The sequence below is a fragment of the Camponotus floridanus genome, unplaced genomic scaffold, assembly GCF_003227725.1.
Source record: "Camponotus floridanus strain SB8 unplaced genomic scaffold, Cflo_v7.5 scaffold10, whole genome shotgun sequence".
Classification (NCBI taxonomy): Eukaryota; Metazoa; Arthropoda; class Insecta; order Hymenoptera; family Formicidae; genus Camponotus; species Camponotus floridanus.
In genome coordinates this window covers 2,355,712-2,368,918 of record NW_020229215.1, presented here as the reverse complement: position 1 = coordinate 2,368,918, position 13,207 = coordinate 2,355,712, and the positions used below count along the sequence as shown (strand labels likewise).

The 13,207-nt window shown below is 34.3% G+C and overlaps 1 protein-coding gene and 1 pseudogene across 1 annotated transcript; one reads left to right on the top strand and one right to left on the bottom strand.

Annotated features, from left to right (window-relative positions):
* Window positions 1-6,189: 6,189 nt before the first annotated feature.
* On the bottom strand, window positions 6,190-7,802 carry LOC105257093 (malate dehydrogenase, mitochondrial-like). Its single transcript, XM_011267472.1, has 3 exons — window positions 7,664-7,802; window positions 6,806-7,005; window positions 6,190-6,486 (listed from the first exon to the last, which is right to left on the bottom strand). Exons 1-3 carry the CDS (start codon window positions 7,800-7,802, stop codon window positions 6,190-6,192), a joined length of 636 nt encoding a protein of 211 aa, XP_011265774.1.
* A 799-nt stretch (window positions 7,803-8,601) lies between these two features.
* LOC105257094 lies at window positions 8,602-9,635 on the top strand (annotated as a pseudogene).
* Window positions 9,636-13,207: the final 3,572 nt, after the last annotated feature.

Below are 13,207 nucleotides of genomic sequence, written 5' to 3'. Positions count from 1 at the left end.
GAGGAATGTTTAAGAATAATATTGATTAGAATAGACTTCTATCTATCACGATATCCTTTGGAGAACACGTACTCAGTGATATTATAAAAATTAAAAACATATCTTGTATATTTCTCCTATTAAAAATATCTTTATGTTTTTACAAAATTTCCGATATTAAAATATTAAATATTTCGATAAATTAATTTATTGATAAAATTATTTCGTCTTAAAACTTAACATAAGAAAAATGTTTGGGAAATATGTTAATTAAAACAAACTTCTATCTATCACGCTATCCTTTGAAAAACGCACTCAATGATATAAAAATTAAAACTATATCCCACATATTTTTATCTTCAAAATATGATAAATATTTAATGAATATAATATAAATAACTTTAATAACATTTTTATAGAATTATCGATAATAAAATATTAAATATTTCGATAAGTTTGAAATTAATTTATCAATAAAATTATTCCATTAATTTTATTATTGAAAAGATAAACGTAGGCATTTTTGAGATAAAAAGCTAAAATTGAACTTTGATAACAGATTAAACATGGTCCAAAGGTGAGCCAGATATATATAGTTTATGGCGCTTGTGGTATTATATAATTAGTTTGTAATAATATTATTGTGGTGTTTGTGGTATTATAATTAGCAAAGCTGCAGAACATAGAGTTATTTCTGGAATATTATTTTTCCTTATTCAATGATGAGATTTTGAACAAAATTTATGACAGTATATGTATATATGTCAAATTTCTTGGAATTATTATGTATATCTTTCCTTGAAAAAGCAAAAGATACAACCGGCTGTACATTAAATTATTGCTGCGAAGCAGTCGATCGGTTATTGACTTGCTCTTTTCTTTTTCTCTAGATTATTTATTTCAAAAAATGAACTCTCTTTTTACACACAAATACATTCGTTTAAGTATTATTTACCATCAATTATTTACTTGTTACCCTCTTTAAAATATTTCTTAAAATGCAACATTGATCTACATCGATAAATCAGTTTCTAAATTATAGTTAAATTCAAGTATGTTGGAGATATCGTAATTAATCGAGAAAACCTACTACTTTAAGCGATTTTAGATGGACTCGACGACAGCAACTGACATTGATAAGCCGATCGACTTTCGCCAGAGTAACTTAACATCTCGTTCGCAGCCTAGATGCGTCCGTATGAACAGCCTGTAATTAGCGGCCAGCCCGGTGGCAATCTAATAAGTTTGCCCGAGCAAATTATCGAGTGGGGCGCTACGTAGATAGAATTAGCCACGCCGGCCCGTCGGCTGATATCGCTAAATTGCTGCGTTCCTAGAGTAAAGGAGCGCGTCCGGAGTGCATCTTGTATCATCGTCGTTCATCAGCCTCCGTTACGTTCGCTCACGCGAGGTATAAATAAATATATCAGGTCATCCTCTCGATCGCGCTGTCAAAGTACGAGAAATAATTTTCATATGATAATTTATGCTTTCGCGAAACAGCGGGCCTCGTTATTTTGAAAAAAATGCAAATAAATGCAAGGCATTTTCCCACACAAACTGCAGCATTCGATATTTTAAATCGTTCGAAATGACGCCGGATAAGCTAATTAACAGGGTATTTTATAGTGTATTTTAAAATATTTTTATTTATAATAAAATATTTATATTAAATATTAATTTATATTAAAATATTTTTTTTAATAAAATAATGTACATAAGATTGATATTATTGTGCATTAAAAAATTATATATTTACAAAGAAATGTTTGTATGCTAATTAAAACTAATATAAATAATATATATATATATATATATATATATATATATATATAAATAACATTGTGATTAAGAAAAAGTAACCAGGGAGAGAAGATTAATGTGTAAGTAATTTTATTAACACACAGTAACGATTATGTGTGATGAAGTATTCGCATTTAAGTTACTTTATTATGATTATAGCATATAATGATAATAATTAACAAGATTTAAATATCCATCTTTCCGCGACATACAATTCAAATGCCATGCAATGTTTTAATGTAATATGGTGATTATAGCGTGGCAAGTGGAGCTAATTACACTCGACTCGTATAGCTACCTGCTTTTTTGCCGGCACCGCTCGCAGTGTCATTGACTTGATGACACCATTCATCAGGATCATTAATGTTGCGTCATAATTACTCGATTCAGGCGATAACGATCGATGGTTTAAGAGCATTGAACGACGTGCCTACAAGCATAAGCTATCGCTTTGCGAGCTTTGGATCGATTCAACGCGTTACGAAAATACAGTTCACGAATCAATAATGTTTCAATTCCGCGAGTAAATTATTTTCAGCAACGAAAATCGTACTGTTTGCTTTATTAATTAAACACCCGATAAAACACCGCGATCGATGTCGCTGTTTGACAACAGAGTGTCTCTCGGAGCTCGCATTGTGTGTAACTTTGAGAAAATATATCGGCCCGGGATGCAACGCTCCAATTTTTTTTTTTCGGAATTCCCGGAGGAGACTGTTATTTATTAACGTGCGGAAATAAACGCGCAATTCATTCGCGCTAATGGCATCTGGTACATGCATAACTTATCGGCAAAATCCGCTTCACTACCGCGCAATGAGCAACGGTTTAATATTAGGCGCTGATCTGCACGTCCGTGTATTCTGTTACGTAATTGATGGGAAGAGCGAAATTTTTGCAATAATTATTACGGCCGGTTTAACGGCAGAAACGCGAAAATTTCGCAAGCACGCAAGTACGATTATCCCCCTTAGGTGCGGCGCGTTATAAATGGCTTTTTAAATACTGCGAGATATACAGAAATGCGCGCCGCGATCATGCGAAGCATATCGCTCTCAGCTTTATTTCCATGTAAATCAGCGCAAAATAATGATGTCATAAATCAACGGCAAAGAGTGTCTTGTAATCGAGTATTTCTGAAAAATCTGCTCGCCATTAACGTTGAATTCTCAACTCTCGGTCCTAGTTGCACCCATAACTACGACATTCTCAGCTAAGAGGTTTTTGCATTAGACAGTGTTGTGCAATGTGTACGAACGTTGTTAAAGATTATGGTGCAAATAATCCAGCACAGCTTTAATAAAAAATTTCATTAATGCGCGCACATTAATACAATATATAAATCGTAGAAGGTGGAATAAAGTCAGCTAATTAACGTTTCCTACCTGGCAAAACTAAGGGAAGAAAAATTAGTAGCAACATCTATCTCTTTACTCTCTTACTCTTCATTAAACTTTTATATATACGAGTGTCCTGGCAATAAACATGAGCGTTTTTGCAAAAACGCGGATTAACGAGCGGAATATATAACTAATAAATGTAAAGTAAACACACATAAGCGCGTAAATTTAATGAAAGCTAGATACGGTTTACTAGATTAAGATCGCATCCGCTGGTTTCCGCATTAAACCTCCGCTCGCTTGACAATATATCTTCATTCCGATCATTGATCATGGCAGAATAAGGTCTTGATAAAACGTGAAATGTCCGCCGTGCGGAAATGCAGCGTGGGAATTCCTAATCGCGATTTACGTGACGGCGGCTCTTCAAAACATCACGATGCATAACACAATCTCTATTTAATATCGCCACTTTTTGTGAAATGGGATTTTCTCTTCCACGATTTGTTCGTTTAGTAACGCTTTTTCCGCGACTCGAAGCTACAATTGTCTCTCAATAAAACCAACGGTTGCTCATCGAGGCTTGATTCACGAGAATCAAGCCTCGTGATAATTTCGCGTTATCGCTAATGCGACGATACCACCGTGATTAACGTCCTATGGCTAAGTTTGTCCCTTTCTAGTCTCTTAAATACCGCTACTGAACCTGTTCTCTTATCATCGTCCGCACGGAGAATACGCTTCTGATTCTATCGATGAAACGAGGAAAACCCTTCCGCATCCTAATACTACCTATCTTAATTAGGCAATTTAAAAAACAGGAATTTTTTTAATTGTATTATCCGGATGTTTGAGGAATTTTGAATATCTACGATTCTTTCAATTGAGATAAATCGTTTCTCTCAAGTAATATGAAAAAACTATTTAGAAAATTCATGCGATGAAACATGTCACATCAATGTATACTAATACGAGATTACTTTGTTTTTGTGGAATTAATTTTGCATCAAGAAATTATTTTATATTTACTAAAATAAATTAATAAAATACAAAAATAAAAAATTTACGAAACAATAAACAAACATTCTTAAATATAAATGAAAGAAATTTTTTATGACGCAAGAATTCTTACGAAACAAAATAGATAAGCCTGTCAAAATAGATTAATTCTTTTTAAATAAGAATTAAAACAAGAGTTATAAATATAATCAAATGTAACCGATTTAGGTGAAATAAAGTAATTGATATTAGATTAATGCGGGGAAGAAACGCGATCGCAACCGCATAAAACCATCTCCCTTTTCTTCCTTTGTTCACAGAATCTATTATTAATTCGTAAATCCCTCGTAAAGATTCAGATTCAGTAACTTGCTGCGACTTACCCGGTGAATTATGCAGTCGAATGCCACTGGCGCCGATATTTAAAGGCAGTCAGATCGCGGACAGATTTACGCATAATTCCAGCGTGTAATTCCGCGGTTTTAACGAGACAGCGGTCGAGCCGTACATCACTCTTCACAATTCGCCGTGTCTGTAAATGCCTTCTAATCGTGATCTTAAGTCACGATCTAGTTTGTGTTGAAATGACGCTAATTTCCTTTAATAAACATATTTAAAAAGTTTCAATCTCCGATAATATCACATTTGCTAATTTTAACGAGTAGCACTTTGAGATTGTATTTGAGATTGTATTTAGTTATATCTGATATTTGAAGCAAAATTATTTTTCTTTTCGAAGCGTATGTAATCTGCACATTTTTTTATAAAGTGCTTCCACCTCAAGAAAAAATTATCCAGCATATTTATATGTAAATTTATTATTTCCAATTTAAATTAGAAAATATCTTTATGAAAGGGAATAAAATAAAGAAAAAAAACTAGTACATTTTAATTTAAATTTTTACATGTATCTATTCTTTTAAAAATAAATTATAATATCATATGTATTTTAAAAGAAATAAAAGAATAATCTAAAAATTACAATATTTTTCGAATTTATGAAAATTTTAACGTTTTTTATAATTATTAAGCGGAAATCATTAAGGCGATATAACAATTTCCGATCCTTAACCTTTTGTTTCAAGGGCTACGAAGGCTGTAAAGCTTTCACTTTGACTTTTTATTTCTCTACCGAGTGTTGCCTCGAGTGACAAATAAATTACGTCATTGCGTCATCGGGAATACAACGAAATTAGCAAAACCTTTCGCGGACATGCGCGCGCGTACACAATTTCCGTTTCAGAAGATAATATCAGCCCTTCCGGACCGATGCATTGGATCACAATCGATCTATGAACCGAGACCCGTATTATTTGGAAAATTACGGCCTGATGCAGAATCCGGTTCATATTTTACAATGACGACGTATTGTTGCGAGTTACGACCTAGAGTGCGGAAGTGCCTTCCAGCAACTATGCAACTTCTTGTCACGACGGCGCAATATCTGTACTTCAATTTTATTCCGATTCGGATTAGCGGACGATTATCTCGTTAGTTGCATGTCTTGCAATTTTTAACGGGACATGGTGCAATTGAATTGATATTTATAATAACATTCTCTAAACATTTGCCATAATATTATGAGATAATAAATTTAAAAATTTACAAAATAATATCTAATATCTAGAAATAAAATTTAATATTATAAATTCTTATACGTATATATTATTCTTAATATCAGCCAAATAATATAATATAAATATATTTCATCAGAAATCTTAGATTGCGACATAAAACAATGAACTTAATGAAAATAGTTATTTTGCTAATCGTGTATTTATCTTATTAATTACAGTAGACTAATGATCATTCTACATAACCGAGAACTGTATTTACAAGTAAAAAGAAATGTACACGTATACTTTGTAATAATTTAAATCTTATATTATTATAAATACGTAATACTATTAACTTTAATAAATATACAAATCATAGAGACTTAATAAAAAAAAATAAATTGAAAATCACATGAAACTCAAACATATTAGCCAAAGAAATTAAATTTATATTAATAATGTACCTATCTATTTTAATAATGAAGATTATAGCTTCATTTTTGTAAATTACTTTATACATTTTTCTTGAAAAATTCGTCAGCCATCGCAACATCTCCCTGAAGGACCAGTACTGCTTCGTCGATTAGATTTTGCTCGAACTTTGTGACTGTACCGTATCCGAGATTTCTGTGAACACCACGTGGTCCGAGTAACAATTCATTGCTGAAGAAACGCGCGTTGGTCACCGTCGACTCCACATAAGCGGAAATGATTACATGCGGCTCGTGATGAATGCGACATAATTTATGAACAAAACCCAGCGTCGCTGATGCCATTGAATACATAGACCCGTCTGCTCCCTTCCTTGCCTAGGTGAGCGATATACTTGACTGAATAGTTGCCGGTTCAATAAATCTTTTCTGAAAAAATCTTATTCTAAATCTAATCACGTAGTAAACATGGCATTGAATTTTACGTTGATGATGATATATGGTAAAAGAAAATATTTTTATATATTTTTTAATTTACTTATAAAATAATTCTGCCTCTTACTTGAATGACTCTTATTCCAGCATCTCGTACAAGCTGAATCAAAGTTCTGGTTTCTTCCTCTGTCAAAGGAACATTCGGTCTCGCTTTAGAAAATAAAGGAATTGTGGTGTTATCCGCGTGGTGTTATCCACTTACGACAGGAACGTAAGTCTTTCTCGGTTCCTGTCCAATGGCCTTTGCGTAGAAACGCTTCGCTCGCATCTGGTCAATCTGACAGACGCCAAAGAGCCTTTCAGGCCAATAAACCCTGCGCTTCTTTAAGACTCCCGCCGTAACTGGTACCATCGAGTCCAAAGGGTTCGTCACTATGGCTATCAGAGCATCAGGACATCTGTCTGCGCAGATATTGATTATGTCTCTGATGATTGCAGCGTTCTCCTATAGCGAATGATGGAAGTAAATGTAAATGTAAATAAAGTCTTCATGGGAGGTTACATCTTAAATTAGACCTAGTATTTTAAAAGCGTAATTAATCCAATAAAGATTAATAATAATGTATAATATAATAGTAATTTATGCATTGTCATTGTATTTCAGAAAAAAAACTTCAAGTTGGGATAAAATTATTTTTTGTGTAACAATAATGTTACAATTAAATACAGATTATTTTTTATTTCATAAATGATTAAACACTAACTAAATCAAAAAATAAGAGAAAACAAATTTATTAGTCATATTTGTAAAAAATATAGCATTATAGGTACCGTACAATTACTCTTTTAAATAATATTCATATAGTTTTTTTATAAATAATAATATGTATGACAATACATTAAAAAAATTATCATACAACATAAATTTCAAATTTTAACTAAATATGTATACAATATAATAGATCAAAATATCGTTATAATTATTACGAAGATGCCTTCTATTATAATTATGCTATCTATTCCCTTAAATCCTCGAACGGGCAATCTCGTAGGTATATGATTTAGCTCTTCCACGATTCCCTCAGGATGGCTTCGATTGCAAAGTCGCAGCTTAGACCACCTGGATAAGTCTTCAACAAGTGTGCCAAGGATTTGCCGACTCCGCCAAGACTGACGATAGCGACTCGACATCTTCTGATGTACCTCAATTCCTCGCGCTCCTTCAAGGGATGCTCGTTCTTTATACGATTAAAAGCCATCCATCTATGTCCTTCAATTTTTTGAAAGAATTTACGAATCAGCCTGATGGAATTGTCATTTTACGACTAAATAAGAAAAAAAATTCCTACTGTAAAATGTGTAGACATACACTTTTACGTGCATACAAATTACCTAATAAGCCTAGATATAAAAGATATGTATTTCTTTAATAAATTGTTATTGTTAATATTAATACATATCAAAAGATATAATTGCAAAGTAAGAATGACATTAAAATGAGTTAATATTTCCAGATAAAATTATAAAAATTGTGAAAATGATAAAAAAAATTAATTGGATTATATAAAATTTTTGTAGAATAAGAATAAATAATATCAAAGTAAATTATAGTAAAAATATATTTATAATGAAATTAAATGAAACTGCTACCATTTTTTTCTTGAGAGTGTGAGGCAAATTATCAACGATCGAAAATGTAGTTGATTACTTTAGCCGCAATATAACTCGCCGTATAATAAATGCATAATCATTGTATAGAAAATTATGCTTTAAATGACAGAATTTTGAATGAACATAATTATAAAAGCTGTCAAATATATACTGTTAATTTATTATATATTTTTTCGTAAAATTATATTGTTCCTATATTCGCGATTATTCAGAAATCGATACTTTTCTAACATTACATATTTCAACTTCAAGATTTTTAATATGTCGTATTATTATAAAAGTGCGTAGCAAACTTTGCTACTCGTACAATTTCGTTTATACATAAAATAGAACATAATATTATTTTTTATAATTATCATTACAATATAATACTTGTAAAAAGTAAAAATGGGTCTCAATTGTGTGAGGCCCGTCGATCCTCTATGTGCTTTGATTCCAAGAAGCACCGAGCTCGACGTTTCGACGATTAGGGAATCAAGATTGCCGATTATTTTCTTGATTGGAGGTCCAGGAGCAGGAAAAAGTTGGTTGATTCTTTTTACATTTATCCAAAGCTAAATACTTTAAAATTATGAATTAATAAAATCAATCCCTCTCTTTTTTTCTTGATGACTCATAAATTCCCTTAGTAATTGAAGATGTTATCTTATGGAAAAAAATTTGCCAAGTTTATAAAATATTTTATACAATTTTTTGATTAAATAATTATGAATAATAATAATAATAATAATAATAATAATAATAATAATAATAATAATAATAATAAATATCAACATAAAATAAATATGAATAAAAAAAATAACAATGCATTTTAAATTACGGTTCGATTTAAAAAGAATAATTTAGAAACAATTTCTCTTGCAGCAACACAGTCTACACGAATAGCAGAGCATTACGGTTTTTGCACTATTATAACCAGAGAATTGCTGCGGGTTGAAGTGGCTACCGGTTCGCAGAGAGGCGTTATCCTGGCGTACCTGATGTCCGAGGGTAAACTAGTTCCCGCGGATGTCATGGTAGAGCTCATCAAGGCGAGGATGCTGGGCAGCTTAGAGACGTCGCGGGGTTTTTTGCTGAGCGGATTTCCCCGGGAAAAAGCACAATGTAAGCACTTCGACGAGCACATCCGGCCGCCGGATCTCGTCCTGTACCTGTACGTCAGGGAGTCGCTGCTGATGGACAGAATTTTAGCCAGGACCATCACTGCAACCGAGCGACAGAGCCGCAACTTCGACGAAAATATGCAACGGATCAAGGATCACGAAAAAATGGTCAAACCGATTCTAAAGTATTACAGAAAACGACTGGTAGTCATTGATGGCGAAAACGACGAAACGGCAGTTTTCGAGGAAATTTGCAACGCGATTGATAACGTCCTGGAGAATTTTCCAAACACGTCTACAGTAAAAACGGTCAATTAAAGCTTGTTCACGCGTGTTGTGTTGAAGTAACGATACTTGATTAGTGTCGATTATAATGTAAAATTATATAATAATATAATTAATGCAATGTATTTCGTACACTCTTGGATTCTAGAAACCTGTGCTGTGTATGTGTCACGTAAATATTCAAATAATTATTATATGTATATGTAATTATAATATATATTAATATGTAAAGAAATTATAATTACTATTACAATAAATATATTATAACAAGTAGCAAGATGTGAAAAGAGAGTAACTTTGATTTGATTTACGTGAGCAATTCAATCAGATATCAAAATTTTTTATTTCGGGAAATCTATTTATTTTTAAATGTCGAGTCTGATTTATATGTTTCAATATATCAACACTCGGGATGTAGACAAGGGTGGACACGCTAAATGTGAACAACGGTAACAGTGAACGCGTTCGTTTTTATTCACTACCGATAAATTATCATTATTTGATATGTTTAAGAGAAAGAGTATAAGATATTCGAAACGATCTGCGAATGTATTGGAAAATTATATATCTCTTATATGTATAATATATGCATAAAAATATATCAAATTATAAATTCTTTGTTGGAAAAACATATATAATATTTGCTTTATACATTTTTTATACATATATGTATTTCTGCACGAAATTATTATTGTTACGAAATTTTTGTATCACATTATTTTTCTTATAATTCGATTGTACTCTTCAATTTGTTTAAAAATAATGCCGGTTACATTGAATTTATATTCTGATGGAAAAAAACGGCTTCTAACAATATAACATTTTTATAAAAACCATTGCAGTTTTATTTTTCCTTTAAATGCAACAGAAGCCCTTTGCTATTAAATATCATTATTATATCGAAGGTCATAATTTTTTTATTCAGCAGAATCTTGGCGTATAATCTCGCGTTACGTGGGCATCTGTGCTAAAAAAGGTTCTTTTTCTGAGAACTCATGTAGAGCGACACACATCCGTCTTTATCATACATGCATGAAAATAACGTTCATCTAAGGAACATTGCACAAAGACGCGCTAAGAAAGCACAGGCGTGTAAATTTGCGGGGTGATGCTTGAGATGTGCACACCGATCGGAGCATCCCCTTTGAGGTATTCATCGAGGGAGGAAGAGCAACTTCCTCTTCGCTGCTCGTTCTACTTTCTAGCGTGGTATTAAACGAGACGAACGCGAGTTTGATGGATGTCTCGCAAATACTCAGCTTCTAAGAAATTGATCGTACATATATTAAATGATTGTACTGAGGCGTATTTTCGAAAACTTTAATCATTTGATAAGAATTATATGAAATACTACGATTAAATTTACTTTTAAGATGTTGTAAAAATCGGTAGATATTTTAATTTTATTATGAAACTTTTTTGTAACAATGAACCTCTCCATAATGAATAATAAATTGCGCAATAAATTCTCAATATAAGATCAAATTAAATCCACGCAAAATAAATGACATATTTTATTTTAAGAAATTAAGAAACGATATCTCTTTTATGTTTTTTATTTTCTAAATATTTATCCTAATAAATAGAACAAAAAGTACATAAACTAACAAGAAAATAATAATTACTTTGGTGATAACGATTTACGCGAATGTAATATTGAAAATTAATTGTGTATTCAATTCTCAGAGTCAAAATTTCAAAAATTAAAAATCAGAAATATAGATTTATAGAATTAAATTGAAACAAAATAATCATGTTTTTAATATTTATGTATTATGATATTATATACAAACGTATATGTATTATATCATAAAATAAATATAATCATCACCAAAAGAGATGGTGTATAATTTTAAGTTTATCGTAAACACGTATCTTTATATAATGTAAACATTTCCCTTACAACATATTCGAATGATTGATCAGCGTCACTGTACCATTCTATCCCCGTACACATCCAATCCACCCTATCGTCCCATAACGCGCATTCCCGTGTACTAGAAGGAGAACGAGCGCGCACACACCCCCGCTACTCATCCCCGACTTTCCACGCGGCTTTGTACCCCGAATTGCGATTGTCTGCGTGTCCACGCACACCATCACGTCGACGACAAGTAACTCGACGGTTGTGTGTTTGCATCCCCTGCCGCCCCAAGCCACCCCTGTCGTGCGGGTGGATGGGTGGTTGGCTGCGTTTATGAGGCCGCGAGCCCGAAATTGAAAGGCATCCAGTCTCGCGAGGGGGTAGGAGAGTATACGGGGGGTTGGGGCCAGAGGGGGGACGCGCAGCAGTCACTGACAAGCGAAAGAGCGTATCAGAGGGTAATCCTATTGGTGGACGCCGGCGTCGCGACGTCCCGACATCATTGGTCCATCTGCGATCCACGGGGCGTGGCGATGCCGGTTTAGTAGGGGAGGAAGGGGTTGTTGCATCCCTGGCAACGATTACCAGAAGGCAACCGGGGTACGGCAGGAATCCAGCATGGCGGCGATCCCGGCAACAACCCCTTGGGCGCCTCCGGGCTCTCGCCACCCACCGCCAACCACCACAACGACGCTCGGCGTCGGTCGTTACCGATTACCCGCACCCACTTTCGTGGATCTCGCTCGATTTGTTCGGGGGATCACTTCAGGAATCGAAAGTTCGATCGCGGTCGATTAATCGCTCCGTTAACGACTCCTTTTGAATGTTGATTCTTTGGCGGGGAAAATTGTATCACCTCAGAGATTTTCTCTTCGCAGACATTTTAGGAGAAGAGAAAGCTATTTAGTTTTAGAAGATATAAATTCGATTTCTTTTTGATAAGTAATATTATAATATTATGTTTTAAAAAATATTAATTTGTTCACATTTTTTCAGTGTTAATTAGATGCATTTTGTTACAAGGAAAATATATATAAATATATGATGTTCTGTGAATCTCTTTCTGCGATCTCCAGTAAATTTTCAAATAGCACTCCCTCTTGTTATACATTAAACAAAAAATTACATCGCAATTTTTTCTAAAAAAGATATTTAAAAGTTTAAAATAAAAAATAAATTATACACAATCATCAAGGTTTACTTTAAAATCCTCGCATCTCCGTTCAATCTCATTTCAGCTGAATTCGATTAAATTGCAACGGATCAAAGGATCCCCCCGCTATTTAGCGTATCGTCACTTTTTATCCAGGCGAACCGATGCCGAGGCGACCCGGCAAAGAGAGCCTCGCCGTCGCGTAGCCAACGATCAACAATTGCAGCGATGCTCAGGTACTTGTTCCCCGCGAAAGCGTCTCCCTTCTGTAGGGGTAGTTTAGTCCAGGTTGCCGCGAGGTGGGAGATGCCAGGCGTCATCTCCCACCCCGAAGGGGTTGGCGCAGGCGCGTAGTCGCGACGACGGGCGTCGCGACGAGGCGCCGCATCAAACGTGGAGGCTATAGGTTAAATCCTCCCGCTCCTCGTTTTTGTCGTTTTTCCGGCGTTGCCTCCTGATCCCGCCTTCAAAAGTGCCGCTGGACCAATCGGCGCCGGGCGTTGCTCGCCCGCTGCCTCCGACGACACGGCAAGCACCACGACGACGACGACGACGGCGGTGGCGGCGGCGGCATCGGCGGCGGTGACG